The sequence below is a fragment of the Motacilla alba genome, chromosome 3 (genome assembly GCF_015832195.1).
Source record: "Motacilla alba alba isolate MOTALB_02 chromosome 3, Motacilla_alba_V1.0_pri, whole genome shotgun sequence".
NCBI lineage: Eukaryota > Metazoa > Chordata > Aves > Passeriformes > Motacillidae > Motacilla > Motacilla alba.
This window is the reverse complement of record NC_052018.1, coordinates 77554233-77578226: the sequence shown is the minus strand read 5'-3', so window position 1 is coordinate 77578226 and position 23994 is coordinate 77554233. Positions and strand designations below refer to the sequence as shown.

At 39.6% G+C, this 23994-nt stretch overlaps 1 protein-coding gene across 1 annotated transcript in view; it reads left to right on the top strand.

Moving 5' to 3' along the window:
* Positions 1 to 23449, top strand: part of LTBP1 (latent transforming growth factor beta binding protein 1) — a 188177-nt gene extending 164728 nt beyond the window's left edge. Inside the window, exons 27-33 of the mRNA XM_038131720.1 lie at positions 756 to 842; positions 3214 to 3342; positions 4685 to 4825; positions 7112 to 7282; positions 17213 to 17335; positions 21013 to 21162; positions 22423 to 23449. Of these exons, the coding sequence (XP_037987648.1) occupies positions 756 to 842; positions 3214 to 3342; positions 4685 to 4825; positions 7112 to 7282; positions 17213 to 17335; positions 21013 to 21162; positions 22423 to 22592 (971 nt within the window). The 3' untranslated portion in view covers positions 22593 to 23449. The remainder of the gene's footprint in view (positions 1 to 755; positions 843 to 3213; positions 3343 to 4684; positions 4826 to 7111; positions 7283 to 17212; positions 17336 to 21012; positions 21163 to 22422) is intronic.
* The last annotated feature ends 545 nt before the right edge of the window (positions 23450 to 23994 follow it).

Below are 23994 nucleotides of genomic sequence, written 5' to 3'. Positions count from 1 at the left end.
GAAAAGAGTACTTGAAACATAAACAGGGATGGCTGAAATTCAGAATCCAGCTGGAAAGAAATCACATAAGAGAGAACATGCGTAAACCTTGAGATTAAATGCTAAAGATTACTTTTCACAGAAATGCATCATCATGTTTAATTCCTGTTTTAACTATACCTTAGAATTGGTCAAATTGAAATTAAATGCAAAATGAAAAAGGGGCCTCTCTGCTTGGATAGGTTTGTTTGATTCTGTATAGTCTCCAAGACACTTGAAATAATTTCTCTCTGTAATGCACACCATGTTCTCCTGTTGCAGTCAATTAGTGTTTTTCCTGTATGAGGACTGAAGAATGTGGACAGGGGTTTGTATCTCAGTTGGAGCATGCCTAGATTACAGCTTGCAGCGTAGCTCAGAGAGGCCCATGCTAGCTTTAATTAATATAATTTGGCTACTGGTATTGTTATAACTGCAGTGCACCATGAAACCTAGTAAGGACCACATTCTCCTGCCAAAAAGCAAGAGAAACGAGTTTGCCTGGAGCTCTGTGATGCTGTGGGCACCCTAGCGAGGTTTGTGAAAGCTAGCTCTGCAAACTGAGAGCAGGGGAGAGTCAGGCTGTGACATTTAACATCCCCCATTAATCTACAGATGTGTATGATTGCCTGATAGATGCAAACAAGGCTAAGATCTCAAAATACCCTGAAAAACATGTAACACTACATATGTGAATACTTTCTTCTTAACAACATTTTTTTTTCTTTCTCTCCCAGCTGAATTTACTGATTTGTGTCCTGAAGGAAAAGGTTTCATTCCCTCTGGAGAATCATCTTACGGGCTTCTTGCTCAGAATTACAAAGGTCAGTACTGACATGTATTGAGTTTAATTATTTCAGAAGTTCTGGTAGTTGATTGACTAGAAATGTGAGCCAGGAATGTAAGCATACTAATTCCAATTTTATTAGGTGATAAAAACAGTTTGTAATATGAAACATTACTGAAAATCATCATTCTACAAGCTGTTAAGCATGTGAATTACACAGTCTCTGTAATATTCTGGTTTAATTTCTACTCAGTGTTATATACTGTGAGAATGGGTGCTGTGACCACAAACCACAGATACTTGTTTACATATGGAATACAATGCCAGCTTGAATTTGTAAATATATGTATGGGGAGTTGGAAGAGAGGAGAGAGTTCTGTTGAACATTTAGCTTGCAAGGGCGAAGAAATATTAAAACTGAAGAGAAGTTCAGCAATGATATTTTCATTGCAGAACTTCATGGAATAATTACTGGTGGTAGTCCAGTGGAAGTAAAGAAATCGGAGTGATCGAAGTTGGTGAATGTGGGTGGGAGGGAGCTGGCATCACCAAGAAGGAAAAGTGAGATCAGCAAAATTTCTTTTCAGTTTTGAGAAGTAGCCATCAATATTAATAATTTTAAGACTGTCACAGAGCTCATCTTAAAGTGTCTGAGAGTATTTTTATTGAGGGATTTTTTAAGGGGGTTGTTGATCTTTACAGATCTAAGATTTCTGTGTATATTCACAATAGGGGTTTGGAACTTGCTGTGTATGCAGCGTATCCAAATTAGTCTCAGATAGAATCTGTGTTGTTTTTGTGCTGCCTCAGGGTTGGTAATATCTCTAGCTGCTATAAATATTGAAATGTGGAAATAGTTCACCTGGAAATATCTTCTTCAAATCCCTGCCACAATAAGATTTTTTTCCCTTTTCAGTAAATTTATGTTGTAAAACCTTAGGAATGACACAAAGGACAAACACTAAACAGATAAATAACTTCTACTAATGTGCTCTTTTTGTAATGTGATCTTTCTCTGTTACACTAACTTAAATGTTACTGTTGCTTTTTTCCACAAGCTTCTGCTTGTAGGAGCAATTCCTGTTTTGTTATTGGAATTATCTGTCAGAAGTGAATAGCTTGGTAGCCTTGCTTAGTTTTGCTTCCAGGCTTTCCCATTTTTCTCCAGACTCAAATCCGTGTTCCACAGGAAAAACACAGATATGAACACAACATTTCTTATTAGTCTTAGCATTAAACTTGCTGTTAAACAGTCAAAATATTTAATGTTTGTAGCCACTTAGTGGCTCGAAAAGTGAATGTAAAAATAAATTGTTTTCTAGATCTTTCAGATCTTCTGGAAAAAAGGCAGGATTTGAACGATTCACCTTTAAAACTACTGTACAGCTGCAAAAGACAGCTTTGGGATAAAATCTGTGGTGCCCCAGAATATAAATGGGGAGTAAATATATAGAAGACAGTGGATTAAAACAATTGGTGTTGAGAGAAGAATTACCTACTTTTAGGTTGTGCCTTTAATTACCATTTTTACTACAAACCTAGCTTTAACAGATTGCTCTAAGTAGGTCTAGCAAATGAAAAGTAGGCTGGAAAAAAAGAAGTGAATGGAATTCCAACAGTAACAAATACATAAATATAAGACTGGGAAAAAATGTGTACAACTGTGAAAAGCAATATAAGAACTGGCATATATTTTCCATGAAACCTCCCTGAAAACATTCAGCCTCATTTGAAAGTGTGGTAGATTCTCTTTGTCAGCCATCACTCGTTTTGTAGTGATTGTCACCCTGTTGTTGTTTCAGCCACAGACACAATTGGTCCTGTGAGGGAGAAGGCTCCACTGAAGTTGTGCTTTGAGCAACGAAGCCATGAGCAGTGCAGATAGGAAGATTTCCTACTGTGCACAGCACTCACCAAACTCTATGTAAAGAGAAGAGCAGTCACAGAGTCCATCCATAAGCCTAACTGCTTAGTTAGTTTGGTAACCAGATGGTGTGCTTAAATTAGATCCAATTAGATCCACGGTGGGAATACCTTCAGTAAAGCAAATTATGTGGGAAAATACAGGCTATATTGTTCATCTGTTTTGCTTGGAGTTAGGAGAAATGTGATACCAAAGGAATGAAAGGGAAACTGCAGATTATTCCAGTCTCTGTGTGCCACGGGATTTAATTCTGACAAGGGGAAGTAATGGCCCACCAAGTTTTCCTTTTCCATTCTGGCTACATGGCCTCTTCCACATGAGTTGTCTGAGGGTTTTTGCCCCTGTGGATATCTGTGCTCCTGGGATTTTCTGTTTAAACTGAAGTTTGCTTGAACAGAGAAGTGTATAGGATTTATTCCATCCTGCTTGTCTACATGGCATCATAATAACAACAGTAACACAGCTTTTAATGTTTTCTCCCCAGATGCTGATGAATGCCAACTCTTTGGACAAGAAATCTGTAAAAACGGCTTCTGTTTGAATACGCAGCCAGGTTATGAGTGCTACTGCAAACAAGGCACATACTATGACCCTGTTAAGCTCCAGTGCTTTGGTAAGTTTATTTAAAGTGGTCTTGTCACTGTAATGGTATGCAGATGGGCAAAACAAGCAGACTCTTACAGCAGGATTCCCATCACAACTGTGGCATTTCCAGTAAGGGGAGAAACACTGGGCCTCTGGACTCCTGTAGCAGTTTTGTAAGAGGCATTGGGTCATTTCCCTTCCTTCTGCTTGGCTGAGGAGCAATTCTGGATGACATGGCTGTGGCATTTAGAGCAGGGTTTCCTTTATTTGCCTCCTTTTTCAGCAAATTACTCCCAGGAGTTTGCATCTCCAGAAGAGCCTTTCATGCTCCTTTGAGTGCATAGTCAAGAGCTGGTGCCAGCCTTAATGCAGGTAGCACAAAGTGGTCAGAGGGGGATCCCTTATTACATGCACACTGCTGCTTCCCTCTGCCAAGGCACAGTTTAGCCTTCTGTTCTTTGTATATGGGGTGAGCACTGAAAGCCTGTATGTTGAAGCTCACCTTTCATTTGGTAAGTGTTCTGGGTTTACTTTATTTAACCAAATTAACTCAGACCTTTTTTTTTTTGTTTGTTTCAAGGGCAGCTATTTTCCCCAAGGAGTTAATATGCAATGTGAAATTACAGTTGAGGTCATTGATAAGCCCATTTTAGCCTGCACAACCTTGTACTCTTTTGGTTCTGGTATTCAACTGAAAATTACTTATGACCATGACCCTGGCTTTTGCTTTGTAAGCAGAGAACCATGTATAATGTGCAGAATAGCATAATGAAAGGAAGCAATTTTTGCAACTGCAAAAAGAGAGCCTTTACCTTGGGATTCTATGATTATTCTTTACAAAGGGTGGGATTTTAGCTGATTAAATGTAATTTATCTGAAGTGGCCTGCTCTTCCCTTTGAGCTAAATTTCAGCTTTTGCTTTCCAAGACAAACTAAGAAAAATAACTACCCTGGCTAGGTAAGGTGATCCCTTCTTCTGACAAGCTCATGAAGATTCACTAAGAGTATGCCCACCTCTAATGCCTGCTGATAGTGTCCTAAACGGAGATGAATGTGGGAAGCAGTAGCAGCTATACTGGGTGCAGGGTATTGGTGACTCTGCAACCCCTCCAACAAACCTCTTTATCCTTCCTAGTACTTCTCTGTACTAGCTCCCTAAGACCTGAGGATCAGAGGTCAGCATCCTTCAGATGTCTGTCCTTCTCCGTGGGCACAGGCAGGATTTTTTTTGCCAGCAATGGGTATTTGTGGTAATTTACAGAAGGCATGCAAGGAAGTCTGCTCCTAATATAGGCAAATAGAAACATAGATTAACACAATGCAAATACTTTGTGCTGGCTTTCCTTGATACATTTCCTTCCATTTTAAAGACACCGATGAATGTCAGGACCCAAACAGCTGTATTGATGGCCAGTGCATTAACACAGAAGGATCTTACAACTGTTTCTGTACACACCCAATGGTTTTGGACGCAACAGAAAAGCGATGCATCAGACCAGCAGATTCAAGTGGTATGATCCATTATACATATTACTGAAGTGAGTACACCTCTACGAGGTGGTGCTGACATGGCTACAGACCCAAAGTCTAAGCTTAGACTGGGTCATCCTTGGATAAGCCTGCTTTTCTGGAGGATTTTGGAAGGCAATGCTTGGACCGTCGTCTGTTGATCCAGAAGGCACCATGATCTAGGACTCCACAGTGCTCCACTTTGCCTATACAGACAGGACATTGCTGGAAGTATTGTGAGATTAGGCTCGGGCTGAGGAGTCTTCAGCCTGTTCACCAGCTCTGCATCTGCCTTGTCCAGCCTTGTAGGTAATGAGGCACAGCCTGCTTGCTGTCTCAGTAAGGCTGGGGTTGGCTTCAGGCTAAGTCTCGAGATTCAGTTCTACCGAAGTAAAATAAAAACAGGACTGACAGGATACAGGAGGAAATAGCTAAAATTGTATGTGTGCTTTCAATTGATTAATTTTGAAGGTACATTGAGCTCACAGTTTCAAGCTGTGGGCTTCAACGTCACTGTTAAAGTAACATTTTTGTGTGTTCTTTTAATTTCAATAGACGTTTATTTCAGAAAAAAATGTTAGATATTATGAGATTCTTGGAAACGTCTCAGAAATCCAGAGCATAATGCAGTCTGCCCAGCTTTGTCTATGCCACTCATGTCTTCGAAATAAATGTTTCCATGGGTTTGATTTAATGCTGGCACTGTATAGCCATAAATCCAGACCTCTGGTTCCTGCAACTCGCAGCGAATTTTCCTGAGATGCTTCTGTAAAAGGAAATGGGAATACAGACTGAATGCCTGCTTTAGTCACTCCAAATTGTAAGGCTGATATTGTGAGGAGTAATGCAGTCGCCCTGTTGTGTGGAACTGTGAAAGAACCACAGCTATTCTATTGTTCAATCTTCAGTTAAACAAACCAAGAGCAGGATTGTCCTCTGGGTTCATCTAGGATGTGAAGAGAATGCAAGAGCCCAAAGGGTCTTCTGTCATGAGACATTCGGCTGACACAGCAGCGATCATCTCAGCCAGCACAGAGCACTCAAGCCTTGTATCGCTACTGGCAATGTCCCTCTCACGTGGAGGGAGAGGGGGCAGGCTGGTTCTTTTGTTGCCAGCAGAATTTGGAGTCAGTTGCAGAGACCCACTGCTGCTTTTCACTACATATTCTGGCAAGCTCTTAGTAGAATAGGTATCTATGCTGTGATCACCTTTGCGCTTTCAGAACTCAGTTTTGCTCTTGAGTGAGGTTTCAGTTCTGTACTCACCCATGCATAATGGATATGCATAGACAAAACAGAACCTTGGTTTGTGACAACACTTATTTTTCATTCTGTGTTGGAACAAAATCAAAACCTTGCAGATGTCTTCACAAAACTATTGTGCTGAGGTTTTTACATTCCAAGTGGAAGATTAAGTTTACAGTTCCTCTCCTTCTGATCAGCAATGATCAGAACTTGCTGGGACTGGGGAATGGTTTCTTCTGAGATCTGTGTCAAAACTATTATGCCTCTGAAATATTCCAGCCTTGACAAAAATACAGATTTTTGTTAATGCTCATAAGAATGTGACAGTAGTTCACAGCAGTGTTCTGTCTTTAACAATAGCTGTAAGTGGATGATTGGAGACCAGGAGGGCAGATAAACAATACTTCTCTTCACCCTCCCCAGCACTCTCTCAGCCTCCAGCTATTTTCAGCTCAGGGGATTTCCTGAGACTGATGTAGTTTGTCTGTTTAGTTAATGGGACTCTCTCTTCCAAGTATTTGTCCAGTCTCCCAGGGAGCCCATGTAAAATTTTTGTTCAGCTCTGCCCTAGTTGTAAAAGTTTTTTCAGATGCATTGACGGCAATATAAGAAAAGCAAAATAACAACTTTTAAAGATCTATTGTGTGGATGGAGCTCCCCAAACATTCACCTCTCTCCCAGTGCTGGTTTTTGTCAAGCTCTGTTAACTTCCATGGGAGCCGAGCTGAATCCCTGTTAAGTGTTCAGCAATGACTATGATTTAGAAAGATCTGGTTTTTGGATAACCAACACAATATGCTTTTAAATTGGCCTAATGTGACAACTCAGGACATTTTAAGATTTTTCCAAAGCTGAACATTCAAGGGATGAGCCACCTCAGGCACTAAAAAAAGGTCATGACTTCTAAGCTTAAATTTGTATTCAGCAAAGTCTGTAAAGCTAAGTTATTTTTCTAACCTAAATTTACAAAATTTATCATTATACCAGCGTCTTATTTAAACAACAGTGCTGTGATGATGACCTAATCCTGTCTTCTCCATCAGAACAAACTGAAGAAGCTGAGGTCTACCAGGACCTTTGCTGGCAGCACCTAAGTGATGATTTTGTCTGCAGTCGGCCGCTGGTTGGAAAGCAGACCACGTACACGGAGTGCTGCTGCCTGTACGGGGAGGCCTGGGGCATGCAGTGCGCGCTGTGTCCCATGAAGGAGTCAGGTAAGGAAATGCACATGGCACTGCTCGGAGACAAGTCTGAAACACTCCATCGCTGTAATCCCCTGCTTTTGTACCTGTGCCAGTAACATGAGAGAGAACAAAAAACCCCTCTCCCCTCTAGTTAAGAGAAATGGGTTACCAATAAGGACTGAAGAATTTCCAGGGAATATAGTTTAGTGTTAAAAAGACAGCTGCTGTTGAATTTTTAAAAGACTGTATTTTGTTTACATATTTGGAAATCAGATACTCCTCCATGATATTTCAAGTAGGTGTTACTTGTGGTGACTACAAAAGCTGAATGGATACATGTCATTGACACACTGTGGGATTCACATTCTCTGAACCTGAGAGGAGCAGAGAAAAGAATGATCAAAACAATTCTTCTCTCAGTTGCTGTGCCACTTCTTGTTCACAAGTGGAATGCTTTGTGGAAGATTGTTTACCTGAAGGGAATTGGTAATTGGATTCTGGTGTGAGTGTTTTGATTCATTGACCAATCGAATCCGTGTATGTGTCGGGACTGTTGGCTGACAGTCACGAGATTCTGGGCAGTTGGGTTGAGTTGGGTGCTTGTGCAGATTCAGTTTAAACGTAATGTAATACAGTATACATATATAGTTATAATATAGTATGATAAAGTAATTAATTAGCCTTCTGATAAGATGGAGTCCTCCTCGTCACTTCTCTCCCCTCACCACGGGTTGCCTGATTTCCAGTAACACACAGATTTATTTCAGGGACTGGAGAAGGGGCCAGTGGAAGCAGCATAGGTATATGTCATTCTTTGCCTGAAATACAACAGCCCTGGTTACACAGTCTGGTGGTATGATAAAAACTTCTTCCCTCCCTGTATAAACTGTTCCAAGATCTAGTTTGGATGCAGCTTTCTTACTATAAATGTGTCTTTCAGTGACATATCTTTCCGTGTAGAAATACCAACCTGCACTGGTAAAGCATTTTATTGTGAACATTCCTGGATTTTCACTTGGGCCTTTGTTACTCTAATGGTAATGTTGTGGCTAAAGCAATACATGTTTTACTTGTAGGAAAAACCCAGGAATTAAAAAACTACATAGAGAAGCTCAGTGAAGCATTAATGTGGTTGTTTCTGTCTGCTTGGGTTGTATGCTTTTATAATTTACTTGCAAGGTCCCTGAACCTGTTCTTAGATATCTTTACTTGTTTGAGTTTGCTTTGGAAATGCAGCAACTGAAAAAAAAGCATCTGATTTTGATGATGTTGGCTGGAGTAAGTGCTGGCTGATGCTTACCCCAGGAAGAGACTGAAGAAGAAAAACAGGGCATGACAGCAGCTTGATTTGTAAGATTTGGAAATCTCTGAGATGAATTTGTCAGAACAAATCTTACACGAGGACGTCAAATTACTATACCTGCTAGAATAACAAATGCAGTGGAAAGAAACGTATGTTGCCCTGTATTTGAAAGACAAATACAGGGCAACAGCTAATAGCAAGAATCGTTGCTATGGCCTGGAACTCCTCAAGTGGAAAGATGGAGCAGATTAAAGGAGTTTTTCTTCTTACAAAGTTCATCACATGGTGAGAGTGACCCATCTGTGTCATGCAAGCATGCAATCCTGAGGGAGCAAAGAAAAGCTGTTCCTGTTAGAGTTAAATTAGGAAGATTTACTTCTGGAGATTCCTAGCTAGTTACATTTAAAGCAGTATAAATCTGAAAAGAAGGAGAGAAGGACCACCAACATGGTCAGGCAAAGAGAATCTGCCTCACAAGGGGAAGATGAAAATTGTCAAACATAGCTGCAGAACAAAGCCTGCAAATTCTAAGACTCTCCTCTAGAGCACAATCATGGAGGATTCCCAGAAGCTTTTAATTTAAACAAAAGTACAGGAAAAGAAATTGGAACTATTTCAGTCTGAAAATACAAGATGTATTTTGATCATTAGGAACACGGGATTCTGGGTCCTGTGCCAACAGTGGGGTGCAAATCCCCAATAGCTCTATGAAGAAAATTGAGAAATTAATTGTAAAAAATACATGGATGTTCCCAATGGATAACATCCTAAACATCAGCTGGATGACCCTTAGTCAAAGCTGAAGAACATTATGTTGGATAATAAAATCTTTCTTCTTCCAGACACAAGATAACTTTTATGCAATGTTTTCTCAAATACTTTTCTCAATGTTGCATTGAGAAGTATCTGCTTTAACTGAAACTGAGGCATACTTTGATCCCAAATACTTTAAATTATCCTTAGAAATTGGAACATAGCTAAAAATAAAAGCGTATTTAATGTTTATTATGTCAGAGCAAACATGCAAGCTCTCATTTCTTTAGTGGAGATGGTATGTGCTCATTTGTCCTCACCCACATGTGCACTCACCCACACAGAAACCTGGAAACCTTTCTCTGTGTTCAGGAACGTTTACCAAGAAAAATGTAAAGCTGACTGAACTGAATAAATGATTCATTTGACATGTCTTCAGTCTGTAGCACTTAAAGTGATATCATTGGCTCAAGAGAGTGCTTTCACACCTCCAGGCCATCAGGTCACAGGTTCAAGTCCTGGCTGGGAAACCTGGAATTTCTCCGTTTTTAAGTACTTAGGTATTGTGTTGGCTGGGTTTACTGCTGAAGGTGTTTGCTTCTTTCCCCAGTTAGGGGCATTCTGAAGATTTTTAACACATGTTAAAGAAGACCTGCCGATGTGAAAAGCATTATCGCCACAAGACTTTCACCATGAAATGAGCTGGATCATAGTACAGATCTGTGGTTTCCTTTTACCTTGTTTATAGTCCCATTGTATTTGAAGATCTAGTCACCACCCTTAGAAAGAAGGAAATACAGGCCTACCACCATAAATGATACCTTTGCAAGCCCCTTCTAAAGATATTAATGCTTTATTAAAAATAACCTCTAGCTTTTGTAACCTAACTTGTCTTTAAAGTGCTTCCATTTTTTATGACAAGATTTAAATATGCTGTTTGAGTAGGGTCCAGCATAAAAACCAGTGAGAAGATAGAACACTCTTGTAAGAATTTATCCATATTAAGCAAAAAGAAATACAATCTTATATCAGCTTGAAAACAGAACTTACATGTTGCTACTGTTTCTAAAAACTACTAATCAGTGCTTAATTAAAGAAACTCCACTGAAATTACTCCAAATATTCAGAGATGGAGACAAAAATAAGTAGCATTTTTTGATATTGCAACAAGTATCAACAGCAACATCTTAACAACAGTTAGACTGATAAGTATTTAGATGACAACATTGAAGAACAAACTCAAAATATTGGTTCAGAGTCCTGATCAAAATACTGCAAACATGAGCTGTAGTGCTGTGGTTGAGTACCTCTGACTTGTGCAAACAAGAGATGTAAAGACGTTGTTTTCAATTACATTCAATTATCTTCTGATTAATTATTTCAATTATCTTACTATATCATCATTGCAGATAAAGACTTTCACAGATTTCATCAATATCAAAATGTTGACTACTGAAGTGTATTCTCTCTGAGCTCACAGTGTCATTAGTCTGTATTTGCCCAAAGAACAGTAAGAACAGTTTAGTAGTTATTCTTAAAAAACTTCTGTGTTGAGGTTTGTCATTGGCAATCTGTAGAAATTGACCAGTTGAGGAAAATTAGAAAATTGGATACTTTTTGGTTCAGTAAACAACAGAAAAACATCATTTCTTCATTGCACCCACCCAAAAAATACATGCTGGATGCCTGGCCTTGGGAAATTCTGCTTCCTTGGTCAGTTTACTGTTAGTGCCTACCCAGCCCAACTCTCTCCATCCAGAGTCCATGGTCTAGTAAGTGGTAGCAGGACAAGTACCAATAGGTTTAGCAGCTGGGTCAAAGCCTCCATGCCAGAAAACAGAGGAACTGGCCCAGACTGAAAACATCTGAAATCTAAAATGAAGCCATATAGACCTCAAGTTAACTTGAACTTGTAGGACCTGAACTATAAATGTTCTGAGACTCCAGAAACTCCTGTGAGACCCTTAGGGGACTGGTTACAGGAAATTTGAAGAAAGGAGATAGAACTAAAAACTAGAAAATGTTGAGTAATGTGGTGTGCTGGGGTCAGCATTTAATTTACAGACAGCTTATGTTTGTATTTGCAAAATGATAGTTTTGAGACTATTGCAGTGCAGTACCACCTTTGCTTCAATAACACCTGAAGATGCTGGTAAGGTGGTATTAGGACCCCTGAACCAAGGAGATGTTAGTCAGTTAAGGAGGGTACTTTCTTTTCTATAGCTGGTTGCCTGGAGAAGCTTTCATACAGAAAACCAGGGTGAGGTAGATCTGGGACTCAGCAGCTTTAGCAGATGTTTTAACAGCTATTCAGAGTGGGGGTACATTACTACATCTGTGACTTAGACTTTTTTGTTGGTGTGAGTACTAAGATAATGTCATGAACACATTCTTAATCAACTGGAAAAAGCACCAGCATTCAGTTTATCAGCCTGCTTATTTGTGTATCCTTAGAAATCATTTTTCTACTCTTAAGTTTTGAATTCTATTACTTTGTGGGGTTTTATGGAACCACTGTATGTTTAGAAGATCTGCAGAAAAGACAATGATAGATCTCCAGTCAGTAGATGTTTCAGATGTTCTGTGGGATTAGAAGTCACATGAAGAACTGCAGTTCAAATTGTATTTGAAGTTTCTCCTTAGCTCCACCTTACGATTTGCAAAGCCTGTGCTGGGAGAACAGTGAGAGTAGTGGGTAATGTGGATCACCTGGGCTGTTGTATAATGAAGGATTTCTCTTGGACAATTTCATATTGTGGTTTTTATACAGAAACCCACATCAGTGCTGCCAGTTTTTCCTTCCATCAGGAAAGATAAATCAGCACCCTGAGCAATATAGTCCCCTGACCTGTTCTAGACACGTGTTTTACAATGAGATGCTGTCCTAGAAGTGTTTCTCTCTTTCCATGGATTAAAATGGACAATGAACAACTAAGTCAGATGCAGACCCTCAGAGATGCCTACATGGAGTTGAATTCTGCCCATTTCTGGAAGAACAGATTGTTTGGATTGCATTTTTGTTGCAAAGGAACTCTGTGTATCCTTTGTAAACATTACGAGTTAGTTCTGGGCTGGGATTCCATATTATGAGAACATAGTGTTCCCTTCAAGTTCTGGCTAATGTCACTCATGAAGATCTAGAAGTACAGGGAAAAACCAATGTGTGTAAAGGATGAGTTTTCATCTCTCCTCTTTTGGGATGGTAAAGATCAGCAGGGAGGCGCTGGATTCATTTCTGTAGATCATTGCTAATCTTTCCATTTAGGATGGCATTGTGCCTCCTTCTTTTGTGGTAAGGACTCTGGTCAAATGGACGCTATTTTCTGGGCTTAAAATATTGCAGTGATTGGGCCTTGAATATTCAAATTCTTGTGTTTGGTTGTGCAAATTTTTGGCTGATTTAATTTCTGTCGATGAAGAGTTTCAGTGCTTTTTCTGAAGGTTAGGAGATACATGCAGAGTAGCTTTGGCTAAAGGTTCTTTCTCATGGAACCTCAGATTCCAAGTGGACAGGAAACCAGCAAGGAGTCAGAAAGCCATGTTCTAAGTTCTGACTTTTACTACAATTTTTAACTATCTACTTGGAGCAAAAGGAATGGGAAGATCATTTTAGGAAACTTGAGCAGCATTAGTAGAGGAACAAAAGGTCACTACCAAGAGGTTTTGAGACAATCCATTTGGTAATTATTTCAGTTTAGCAAGAGCTTTACATCCACTGTGAATCTTTTTCAGGGATTTCATTTAGAGTATGTTCATGAGAGGATATGAACATCCTTCTTAACTAATAAAAAATAACCTTTAAGACTGACACCCTCACCTTTTTCTTGTGCTGTAGAATATATATCAATGCTGTTCACTGGAAACCTTAGCATCTCTCCATGGGCAACATCAATGAAGTTTTCCAAATTGTCAAATAACACAATTTAAATATAGAGCAAAAATACCTTTAACTTTGGTTCTCATATGATGCAATCTCCTGAGACAGCATAAACTTAACCAATTTAGATTGATGTCCAGAACCTTTGGTGAAACTGTTGCAGTCTTAAATAATTTGAAGGATCTGGTTTGGTTTCTTAGTCTTGGCTTCTTCTGTGTGTGTGATGGTGACAATTCTGAGGAGCTGGAACAGAAATAAAGCTCTCTTTATGGGCAGGAGCTGGACTGGCTGTGGTGTAGTTGTTTCATGGTTGTGTCAGGAAAAGTTTTTTACATAATATTTTGCTTTAAATATATGAAATATGGAATAAGATCTCTGACATTAGGATTTTTAGGCCTCTGGGTACAAGTAAGACTCACAAGGGCTTGCTCAATTACAACTCTCTATGCAAATTAGATGCACATTTGCACAGCTGCATTTTTGCTAACAAGAACCGAAAAGCCATACAGTTGGTCCATACAATTTATATTGTGTCATCTCGGTCAGCCAAGCTTTCATCACCAATTACAGCTAGCATCTGTGCCAGTACACATGTGTGTCTAGATGTAATCCCCTAACACTTGTTTAATATGCAATACTTCTGACTTTAAAAATGTCCTTTACATTTTTGGAAGCATACATCAGCTTCCTTTGATAATAGCCACCCTAAGTTATACAACAAGCTGTCTCTATGCTTCATTTGCAAGTTATGAGAAAAACTTAAAAACACATGGACCCATGTAGACTAAGCTATATTAAAAACAAAGGGGTTTTTTTCCCTCTTGAACTGTAGTTATATTGTCCCCGATCACAGCCAAGAGATGAGTGAACAGAAAAAATAAACCCATATGGAAAAAGGTTTCTTCATTCATTGTGAATTATAGAAGATTTTCTTTCAACTTTACTTGAAAGATTCGTTTCAAAGTGAGCATTTATTTCTGGGACAACTAAAATGCCTCTGTCATTCAGGGATAGTTAAATGTTTTGTCTTGATCTCTGCCCCCGTACCACCTTCTTGATCTCAGTCTCCTGTTGTTATCTCCCTAGGCAATGTCATGCTGTTCTCCCATTTGAATACTTGCCTGCAAGTCTCTGTGCACCAGTCATGCTTTCACCTGCAAATCTTACAGCATTCTGTTCATGTAGTTCCCTCCCCTGGAAAACTGTGACCAACACACATCACAGTGACCCCAAATACATTATTTTTAATTTGAACTGTAGGAACATAGCATAGCAAGGGCAAAAGTTTAAAACAACAGAAAGTGTCATTGCTGTAACTTGTTCTGTCCTCCACAGGGGCACTATGATGGGTTCATTTCTGTCAGAGATCCAAGTCTCAAGTCTACCTTAGTTCAAAACATGAGTTCTCTTGACCTTTCCAGAATGTGGCACCCTGTATGCCTTTCAGTCTTTGTACTCTCCTCTCTGCACACCCTTTTTTTTCCCTGGGTATATAAAAAAAGGGGGGGGGAAAGAAAGAGGAAGAAGAAAAAAAAGGCAAGCTGAGAAAGGTGGAATAGACAACTTACCATTGTTATTGGTCCTGAATTTCTACTGTTTTTCTTAGGTGAGTTGCTGTTGCTCCACTTGGGTTTATTGCCCGAGAACCTAGTGACTGAATCAATGCATTATAAAAGACAAGGGATTTAGTCTCTACTACTTGGACAGCTAAACAGATCATACAGTATTAAGAGAGTATTACAGGTATAAGACCTAAAAATGCAGACATTCAGAACTTGATTTTTGAGGGACCAGTGGGGCAGGAAACAAGTTTCTGTTGTCAACATTTCTTGATTCTTCCTTAGATGTTGAACAACTTTGCATTGGCAGACATGCAATATAAAATAGTCTCGCACAATTGTCAAACTGTGCAACTCTCATGTACATGAGAGCTCCAGCTCTATGGATTTTCAAAAGTTTCAACTGCTTTCTTCAGAACTAAAACATTGTTTATACTACCAGTATCACTAATGGCAAAATTAGCACTGAGTAATCTGGGAAGCCAGTATACAGGTTTTGCTCAGCCCTTCCCATCAGATCACATTCATGTGAAAGAGGCAGTGATTCCTAAGAGCTGCTTGTCTTGTCCCTTTGCCTTTCACTGACTGTTTTTATGTGGTGGTTTCTTCCACACAAGCCAGATGAATTAGTATTTTGTGGTAGAACACAGATTTCCTCTGCCAAGAACATTTGTGGGCATCTGTGAGAAAGTACTTTTACTATTCTGCATAGCTTTCCTATGTGTCCATTCCGTATGAATAAAGGGATCGTTCTGAGATGCTAACCTGTCCCCATGCATGAACATTAATCTGGGATTAGATGTGGAGAAGAAAGAATGGGGTGTTTCTGATCCTATGACAACTCCTAAAACTATGCTCACTATCACGGTATCTCATTGGGAAGCTGTGCAATCGGGGATGTAAGTAACCTTTGCTATATGTTGTTTATTTTGCCATGCTGGCTTTGTTTCCTGCGCCCTGGGATGTTGCTCTTGGGCAGTGTACTTTTTTCTCTGGGAGAGGAAAGTGGTGTTTGGATATTATTACTGTATATAAATATATTCTGGAGGACATACCTCAAAGGAAACCACTTTGCTCTTGCAGCAGAATGTGGTGGGATTTACAATGATTTTTCAGTTCTCTGGGGAGTTCATGCTGCAGACTTGGACTGTCAGCCATGGCAGCTCTGGGTGTGCACAGACAAACTTTGCCTGTACTGCTCCGTCTTGTGCTCTCAAAGGGCCAAGTTGTTGACCACAGAATTCAAACAGACTATTTGAACACTTTGGTGTTTTCAGTACAAAATAAAATCGTTCCAGGTGGAGGAGATACTACCTGTAAAAATAAAATTACAGCACTGGACAGCAAGTAGGGCTGTGCTCTGTACTGTCTAGAGGCAGTCTGGACTTATCCAACTATTTGCTGTCTGGGACAGTTCTACACAGCATGAGGTTTCTGGCTCTGCAACCATCTGCAATTCTTGGATTCTGTATCTGCTTAGGGCTTTTTTTCCTCCCTCTCTTTTGGTGGTTTTTCTTTCCTGTCCTTTCTCTGCCTGATTCTCAGAACACCAGGCAATCTTCACAGAACCAGAAGCTAAATAGACTGTAGAAACAGTAAGGGAGCACCTGGGTTGCTGTATTTTAACAATATTTCTGTTTTCAAAAAGATTGTACTGTATGTCTTTAAGTAAATGATAGTAGAAACAGAGTTGACACAATTTTTGATTTATAAAAGAGTCAAACTCTGCATAAGCATTTCAAACGTGGACTCTGACACCTAAAATGAAGAAGAGTTGCTTTGGTCTCAACTTGTGCTGTCCAGCATTTAGAGAGAGGCACAAAATCAGATGTAACTCTTTCTCCTGTGTGTTTCCCCATGCTCTGAGGTTCACAGCCAAGGAGACTTTGCACAGCACTCACACGTTTAAGCCTGTGGGTTGAAGATACAGTTTGTAGATAAGTATGGGCTATTTTAGAAGTATTTTTCACTCTGATGTCTGCAGCTTGGCTGATAGTGCCAGAAATATTGGCTGTACCTGCTCCAATTTACTTCCCTTGAGGAGGCTTCTGCTAGCAGCCGTGATGGTCTGGGATAGCCTTTGTTCCACAGAACGAGGAGTATAAACAGAGATAGCCCTGGAGAGAAGTGCATCAGCAGTGAGATACACAGCGTCCCTCAGCTCTTGCTTCCCATGCAGAGCAGAAGAACCTGACCTATAACTTTTTGTACAGTTACTGACTCGAATCTATCCCTGGTGTTATCCCTATTATGACTTAATAGTATATATTTGGCTCATTAACATTTTAATGACATCCTTCTTGAAGAGAGAATGCTTTCTGGAGATTTTCTTTCACCAGATTTATGGTGTTTCTAGGAAGAAAAGTTTACTTCCAGCAAACATGAACCACAGCTCACTGGGACTAATATAATGCAGCCTGTGTTACAAGTGTGTTTACTTTTATATCTTATTTTCTTTCCCCCCTCAGAGGATTACGCCCAGCTGTGCAACATTCCTGTTCCAGGATCTCGCCGGCCATATGGACAGGATGCTTTAGTTGACTTTGAGGAGCACTACACTCCAGAAACCAATCCATACTTCGTTGAAGACCGTAAGCGAGATTCTCTCTTATGTAAAAGACTTGAAATGAGATTTTTACTTCAGTTTTTTTTTTCCCTGTAGCCAGCTTCATTCTTCTCTTTGCTTCTGGGTAGTGTGGCCTATTTATGCTTTAGTTATTCCTATGACACTAACTTTCAGTCAGGTGTTCCAGTTCAAGGGCCAGGTTTGTATGAGAGTTCAGTTAGGCTCAGTGTACAATTAATTTTTCATCTAGTGGAACAGTTTGTGCCAAGTGTACTAAATCTGTGTTTACCAACAGTTTTACAGCTCAGGGTCAAAAGGCTTGCCAATTTTCCTTCTCACAAATTGATTTTCCTTTGGAGCATGGGACAGATTTCTCCAAAGTGCGTTAAATTTAGAAGAAAAAAAACCTCTTTGTCTTTCCATGATTTCCCAGCAGAACTCGTATGGGTGAAATGAGAGCAAGTCATTCTTGCTCAACAGAGAGAATGTACAGCACAGTGTGATCAGAGAATGCACATATGTATGGACTCCAGGCTGGATGCTCTGGCCTGCCAAGCAGGGTGTGAGGGATTGTACACAGCACCTCACTCGTACTTGAGGAATATCAGGGCTCTTTATGTTGGGTCGGGCCCAGCTCACTGTTAACATTTGCATGATATAAATGCTTACAGATTTCAGCATCTTCCTCAAAATCAGGCACCCTGTATGTCAGGCCTCTGGAGGTTGAGATGACCCCAAGAGGCATTTAAAAGTCTCTTTTTCCCAGCCCAGCAGTTGAAGAAGGAGTCAGAACTCTTCAGCTGTAGTTTTCAAGGTTGTTTATTTTCTCTTTATTCTTTCTCTGGCCTGCTGAGGCCTGTTCAGCAGGTGAGTCTGAGGCACACTGCCCGCCCCCAGGCTTGTGTTGTCTTTTTATACTAAAAACTACGTAGACTATATTTACAATTATTTTCCAATTCCTATCACCTATGTTAGACAGTCTGTCTCTACTCTAAACCAGTCCAAAAGTGCCAACATCACCCAGAACATGGAGGTTAGGAGAGAGAAAGAAGGACAGGGCATGCCCAAATTCCAACACCTGTACAGGTCCAGAGTATTTCATTACAGTTTTAGAGAAGAAAAGTGGAAGCATCAGAAGGAGCTGGTAATTTCTCGTGCTTTACGTACGTACGGCCTGCAAGTTGCCTCTCTGCTCTTCCCCAGTCAGCATTACTGGGTGTTGATGCGTAACTGAAATGTCACACAGCTGAAAACTACTGATTGCACCATGAAAAACCCAGAACAATCCCTGGGTAACCAATGTCAATGTACTGTTAATCTGGAAAGAAGCATTTCACAAGGTATAAACAAGGTATATAATTTAGTGGCAAATAAATATGATAAATTGTGGAAAGTTTTGAATCCACAGCTGAGACCACTTCATAGAATGGCTGCAGTGGGAAGGGACCTTAAAGATGATCTAGTTCCAACCTTTTAGGGACAGAGGCTTAAGAGCTCATGGCTCTTGCTCCCATCCTTTCACTGAATCACATGGGGCATCCTGTTTAGGGCGTCAGAGACTTCAAGATCCCAATCCTGCTGCAGGCTGTGTGAGGAATACAACGATACATCCCATTCCATGGCAGGGCCATGTACTTCAGTTCAATATTTGTCATTGTGCAATCAGTTTCTACAGAAGCAAATACATACCTCAGAATTACAATACGGGTCCCATCGAGTTGTTTTGAACTAGAGTATATTTTGTGAAATAGAACTTGCTGTGAGTGTTTTAGTTTTAGCTAGTTAAAATTACAACATACTGTATTCATGACAGAGAGAGAGGGAGAGAAAAAATATGTATATATGTGTGCACATATGTTCATGCACATGCCTCCATGCCTACATATAAGCTATATTTTTAATAAATTATGAGGGGCTTTTTAATTTAAAAAATATCTGTGTATTTGGGAGGACATCTTTCCCTTTCTTGGCACTGTTTTCTAAATTAGAAAAGGTCTTTACTTTAAAGGTCTCTCCTGAGCTCTCTACAAGCCCTGCCAGAGGAGTCCAGCAAGTAATGAAACTTGGTTACCTACATCATGACAGTGCTCAATATCCTCAATACTATTGCACTGAGAAGTGATTTACAAGGCTCATGGAAAAGACTGCAATGTTTCCCATTTAATGTGCACTTGTACGCATCCTGTGTATTATATATGTTCTTCAGATGTGACATCTGTCAGCAAGTACTTACTTCACATGACGTGTTCAGTGTCTTCAGAATCCACTTAGCTTATTACTGACCAGCTTGATTGTTATTCAGAAGCCCACCATGCTAGAAAAAAATCCAGGATAGGAACAGTATTTGTAGTTCAAGAGAGGGGAAGTGGAAATGGCAGTATGGAAGTTAAACGGATGAAGATATGGAAAAGACAGAGTAGGAAAGGAAAAAGCAGGTCAGTAGAAAAGAGATCCTCCTGGACCAAGACAGGATAGAGTAAATAAGAAAAGACAAGAGAAAAAAATATAAGGAAGGGAGAAATTCTTATTCCTAGGTAGCTTAGCAAATACATGTATCACAGCTGTTGCAATACGAATCAGTAAACAGTTTTTCAATAAGTTGCTGGCTTGTTGTAGGAGCCACTACCTGTTACAGGACAGATGGGGAGATATATCCTACTCTATTCCACTCCAGCTCCGATTTCCCCTCAGTATTCATTGTGCTATTAAACTTATGACTCAAACATTCTCAGCTTTTTCCACAGAAGTCTGTTTGATGTGATGGGCTGCCATCTGCAGTCCTGTTACATCACTGCTCCATGAGCAGAAAGCTAGTGACAAAAAACTTAGGACTTGGAGGAACAGTTCAATCCTAGAGACAATCTCCGAACATGTAAAAATGTAAAATAATTTTGCAAGTATAAATTCTTCCTTATATATAAAAGCATAACTGTCACAAAAGCCCTAAGGCAGGGAGCACAAAAAGCATTATACAAACCACTGAATACAAAGACAACTCTTTGTGTAAGAGGTGAAAAAAAAAAGCTCAGCTCTTTGAGCTTTGACTGCTCACCATCTAGAATTATGACAAGGAGGAATTGGTAGATTATAGGTATTTGTACTGGCACCATTCACTGAAGCACAAGCCAAAGGGCTGTTAACAAAAAACCGCAACAGGAAAGCAGTCTCTGATTTCTTCTTATTTTCCTTATGACAGCTGGGATTGATTTTTTTTTAATATGTTTTCTTCTGGATAAATTATAATGCATCTCCTACCCCTCTGCACACACACCTTATTTTTCTACAATCCTGTTATAAGAAACTTTCCCAAATTGCGTGACCAGTTGTTTCCTTAAAGGCTGATAAACACAACAATTGAAATAAGAGGTGTTATTTAGAAAACACTGACTTACCCTTTAAAAAATAAACTATGAAATTATGGAGTTTCCATTTTAAAAAAAAAAAAATCACAGATTTTTAACACAAAATAAAACTTAAGAGTTAACCAAGTTATTCAGTTTCCATCCTGAACTAAATCACAGCACTTTTCTGGTACATTTAAAACTCCAGATGGTGCAGCTCTGCTAAAGCTGACCTATTTTCTGCAAAGTCAAGTCACATTCCAGTAAACTTCTGAGAGAATTTTAGTCTCCCACTATATATTTGGGTATAATGATTCAATAGCTTTGTAACCTACTTGTTTGCAATTCTTTCTCCTCCCAGGTTTCCTGAACAGCTTTGAGGAGCTACAAGCAGAGGAATGTGGTATTCTGAATGGATGTGAAAATGGCCGATGTGTAAGAGTCCAGGAGGGCTACACCTGTGACTGCTTTGATGGTTATCACCTGGACATGGCCAAAATGACCTGTGTTGGTGAGGATAGCATATCACCTGTAATATCTCCTGTTATCTCCTGGTAGTCTGGCAGTTTACTCAGTCACTTGACCTTAGGAGGCCCCAAACAAAGGATTTAGGGGTGATCACCTGAATTGTATTAAAGATCCAAGCTTTGTTTTATTTACTGCAAAGGCTAGTAATTATTGTTACAAAAATATCTTGGTGTTTCTCAGTGCATCTTGGCCATTACAGCTGTGTTCAGTTAAGAAAGTAGAAGTGAACAGATACACATTTGTGGAATGAAGCTTAAACTTGTATCAAGACTTTAATGTACAGACCAAATATTTTTCAAAGGCTTTAATAAGCTAGGAGGATGGAACTGGATCCAGAGCAGAAGAGTAATTTTAAGAGTGGATTTTTAGAGTGGATTCAGAGTGATTGCCTAAATTTGCATATAACCAGCTGGTGAAGTTTGGCCCCTGATTTTCACAGACTTCAACAGTCAACACACTCAACTAGTTCTCTCACTCAGACTAGTAAGTCTGCATGTTTACTAACCAAGACATCTATACCTTCAATTAAAACAACTAAACATGGGAACACCAAATGTCAGTGAGAGGATGAAGCAAAACAACCACCCCTCGGTGTAGAAGCCTAGTACAAACAGTGTGATTATTTGAGTCTAAGGTCTGCACTAACCTTATTTAGCTGTGACACACCTTATTTCAGCTGTGACACACAGCTGAAATCTCCCAGCTCTATGAGGAGGAGCTGCCTATGTGCCTTGTAATCTTCAGGACTTTATGGCAAGCTGGCCTCCTTAGCAAGAAAAGATGTAGCTGCTGTGTATGTCAGGCCAAAGCTCTGTGGTGTTGAGTGCAGGTAGTTTGTCCTCACAACTATTCAGCTGACAACACCAGCAGCTCCTAAAGTATTCAGTTGGTAAAGTACAGATGTTATGCTGAGAACTTTGAGATTCTTTCTTAAAAGTCACTTTTCAGTCATCAGATAAACACATGTAAGCGGTTACTTAATTTTGTTGTGCAGCTGGGCTGAATTTGGACTTGGTAATCTAACAGTTTAATACTCTATTGATTTCCTATGATAACTGCCACTTCTTCCCAATTCATCTTTTAGGGCTTTTGGCCCAGCCTAATTCCACCCAATCGGAACTGAAAATAAAGTTCTCAGGGCATTTGTGCAGATTGTTCTAGTCCTAACAATGCTGGAACTAAATGAGTATTAACTACATAGCAGACTTAAGCACATGTGTCTTTTGATGTCTCCTTTTTGCAGATGTGAATGAGTGCAACGAGCTGAACAACAGGATGTCCCTCTGCAAGAATGCCAAATGCATTAACACAGAAGGGTCCTACAAGTGCTTGTGTCTCCCTGGGTACGTGCCTTCAGACAAGCCAAACTACTGCACACCACTGAACTCAGAACCAGAGAGTGAACTGGAGTAGAGGAAAATCTCCATATCCTAAGCCCATATACTCTGCACTGCATAAAGAAAAGGAAGAAAAGTATTTAACTTGAGAAGAGAAGGCACCAGAGTAGCAACCAAAAGGGGAGAAAAGGGTTAAAATGTATCAAAGGTGAGACCTGATGGGTTGGTTGTTTATCAGCTTCACTGAAGTGACAGACCAAATGGACACATTGCTCTGTATGAAAGAAACAAGTATATAGTGTGTTCATAAAAAAATCTTTGAAAATAATCAAAAACAGTGCTGTTATTTGAAACAGAAGAGCTTTGGTTTTTTGTTTTTTGTTTTGGATTTTTTTTTTACTATTGCTTGATTAATTTGGCATTTAAATAGTGATGGAAATATTTTATATTACTATGTCATTTTTTTGATTGTTCATTTCCTTGCCTACTGTTTCTTTTCAGACCTTTTTTCTGATCAGTACAAATTCTATGATACAGATATTCTTAGTCCATTTTATAAGAACTGTTACACAGGGTGATGCTCCTCCTTCCCTGGAACATTGGTCAGTGAATTTTTTTTAATGTGCTAGTTGTCTGCCCTGTGGAGCAGGCACCATTTGTTTTCAAATGTTTATATACCTTGGTGAAAAGTCCTTATATTCATTTTGTATCCTGTATGGTTGTTACTGCACTTAAAGTCTTTAGAACCTTTCTCGCCAAGTTCAAAGCTGCTAGTGGACAACATTGGATTCCTTTTGTACATGAAACCAAAAGATTTTAGCTCACATCTCTATTGTAATGTGTAAATTGAACACAAGAGAGATCTTGTATGATTACCCTAACATATTAAAGCTGTATATTAAAACTCAATAAAATCACCTTTTTTTAGAAAAAAAGTACTATTTACTAATTTTGGCTCCTTCCTCCACTCCCCCCCTTTTTTTTTTTTTTTTGGGGAGGGGTGTGTGTGGGTGTGTGTGTTTGTTTTACAAGAATCAGCCCTCAGGTGTTTGCAAGGATCAGCCTCTCAGTACTAGATTTAATTAACATTACAACAGTCTTAGGGAGTTGTCTGGCTGATTTTTCCTTCTCGTTCTGTTTTAATAAGACCAGAACCTGAATTAGTTAATGCCTGAAGTTAGGCTTCCAGGGGGAAGATTTCAAACACAGACCTACAGAAACTGTTTGACTTGGAAGCTGATTCACGTGGCATTTTTTTTCTTTCCTGGTTTAGGCATGTTTCCCAATAAATCTGCAAATAACACTCTACAGTATGATGGCCTGGTTTTCAGAAATACTGAGGAGAAGGGGGAGAATTTCCTTTTCTTCATGAACTGTACCTTCCCATCAGCTCTTATTTTCAGTGGAAGGAGAGAGAGATTAGGAGACTGACAGATGTTTGACTTTGACCTTCTCCAGAGTGAAAGAGTTTCTTTCAG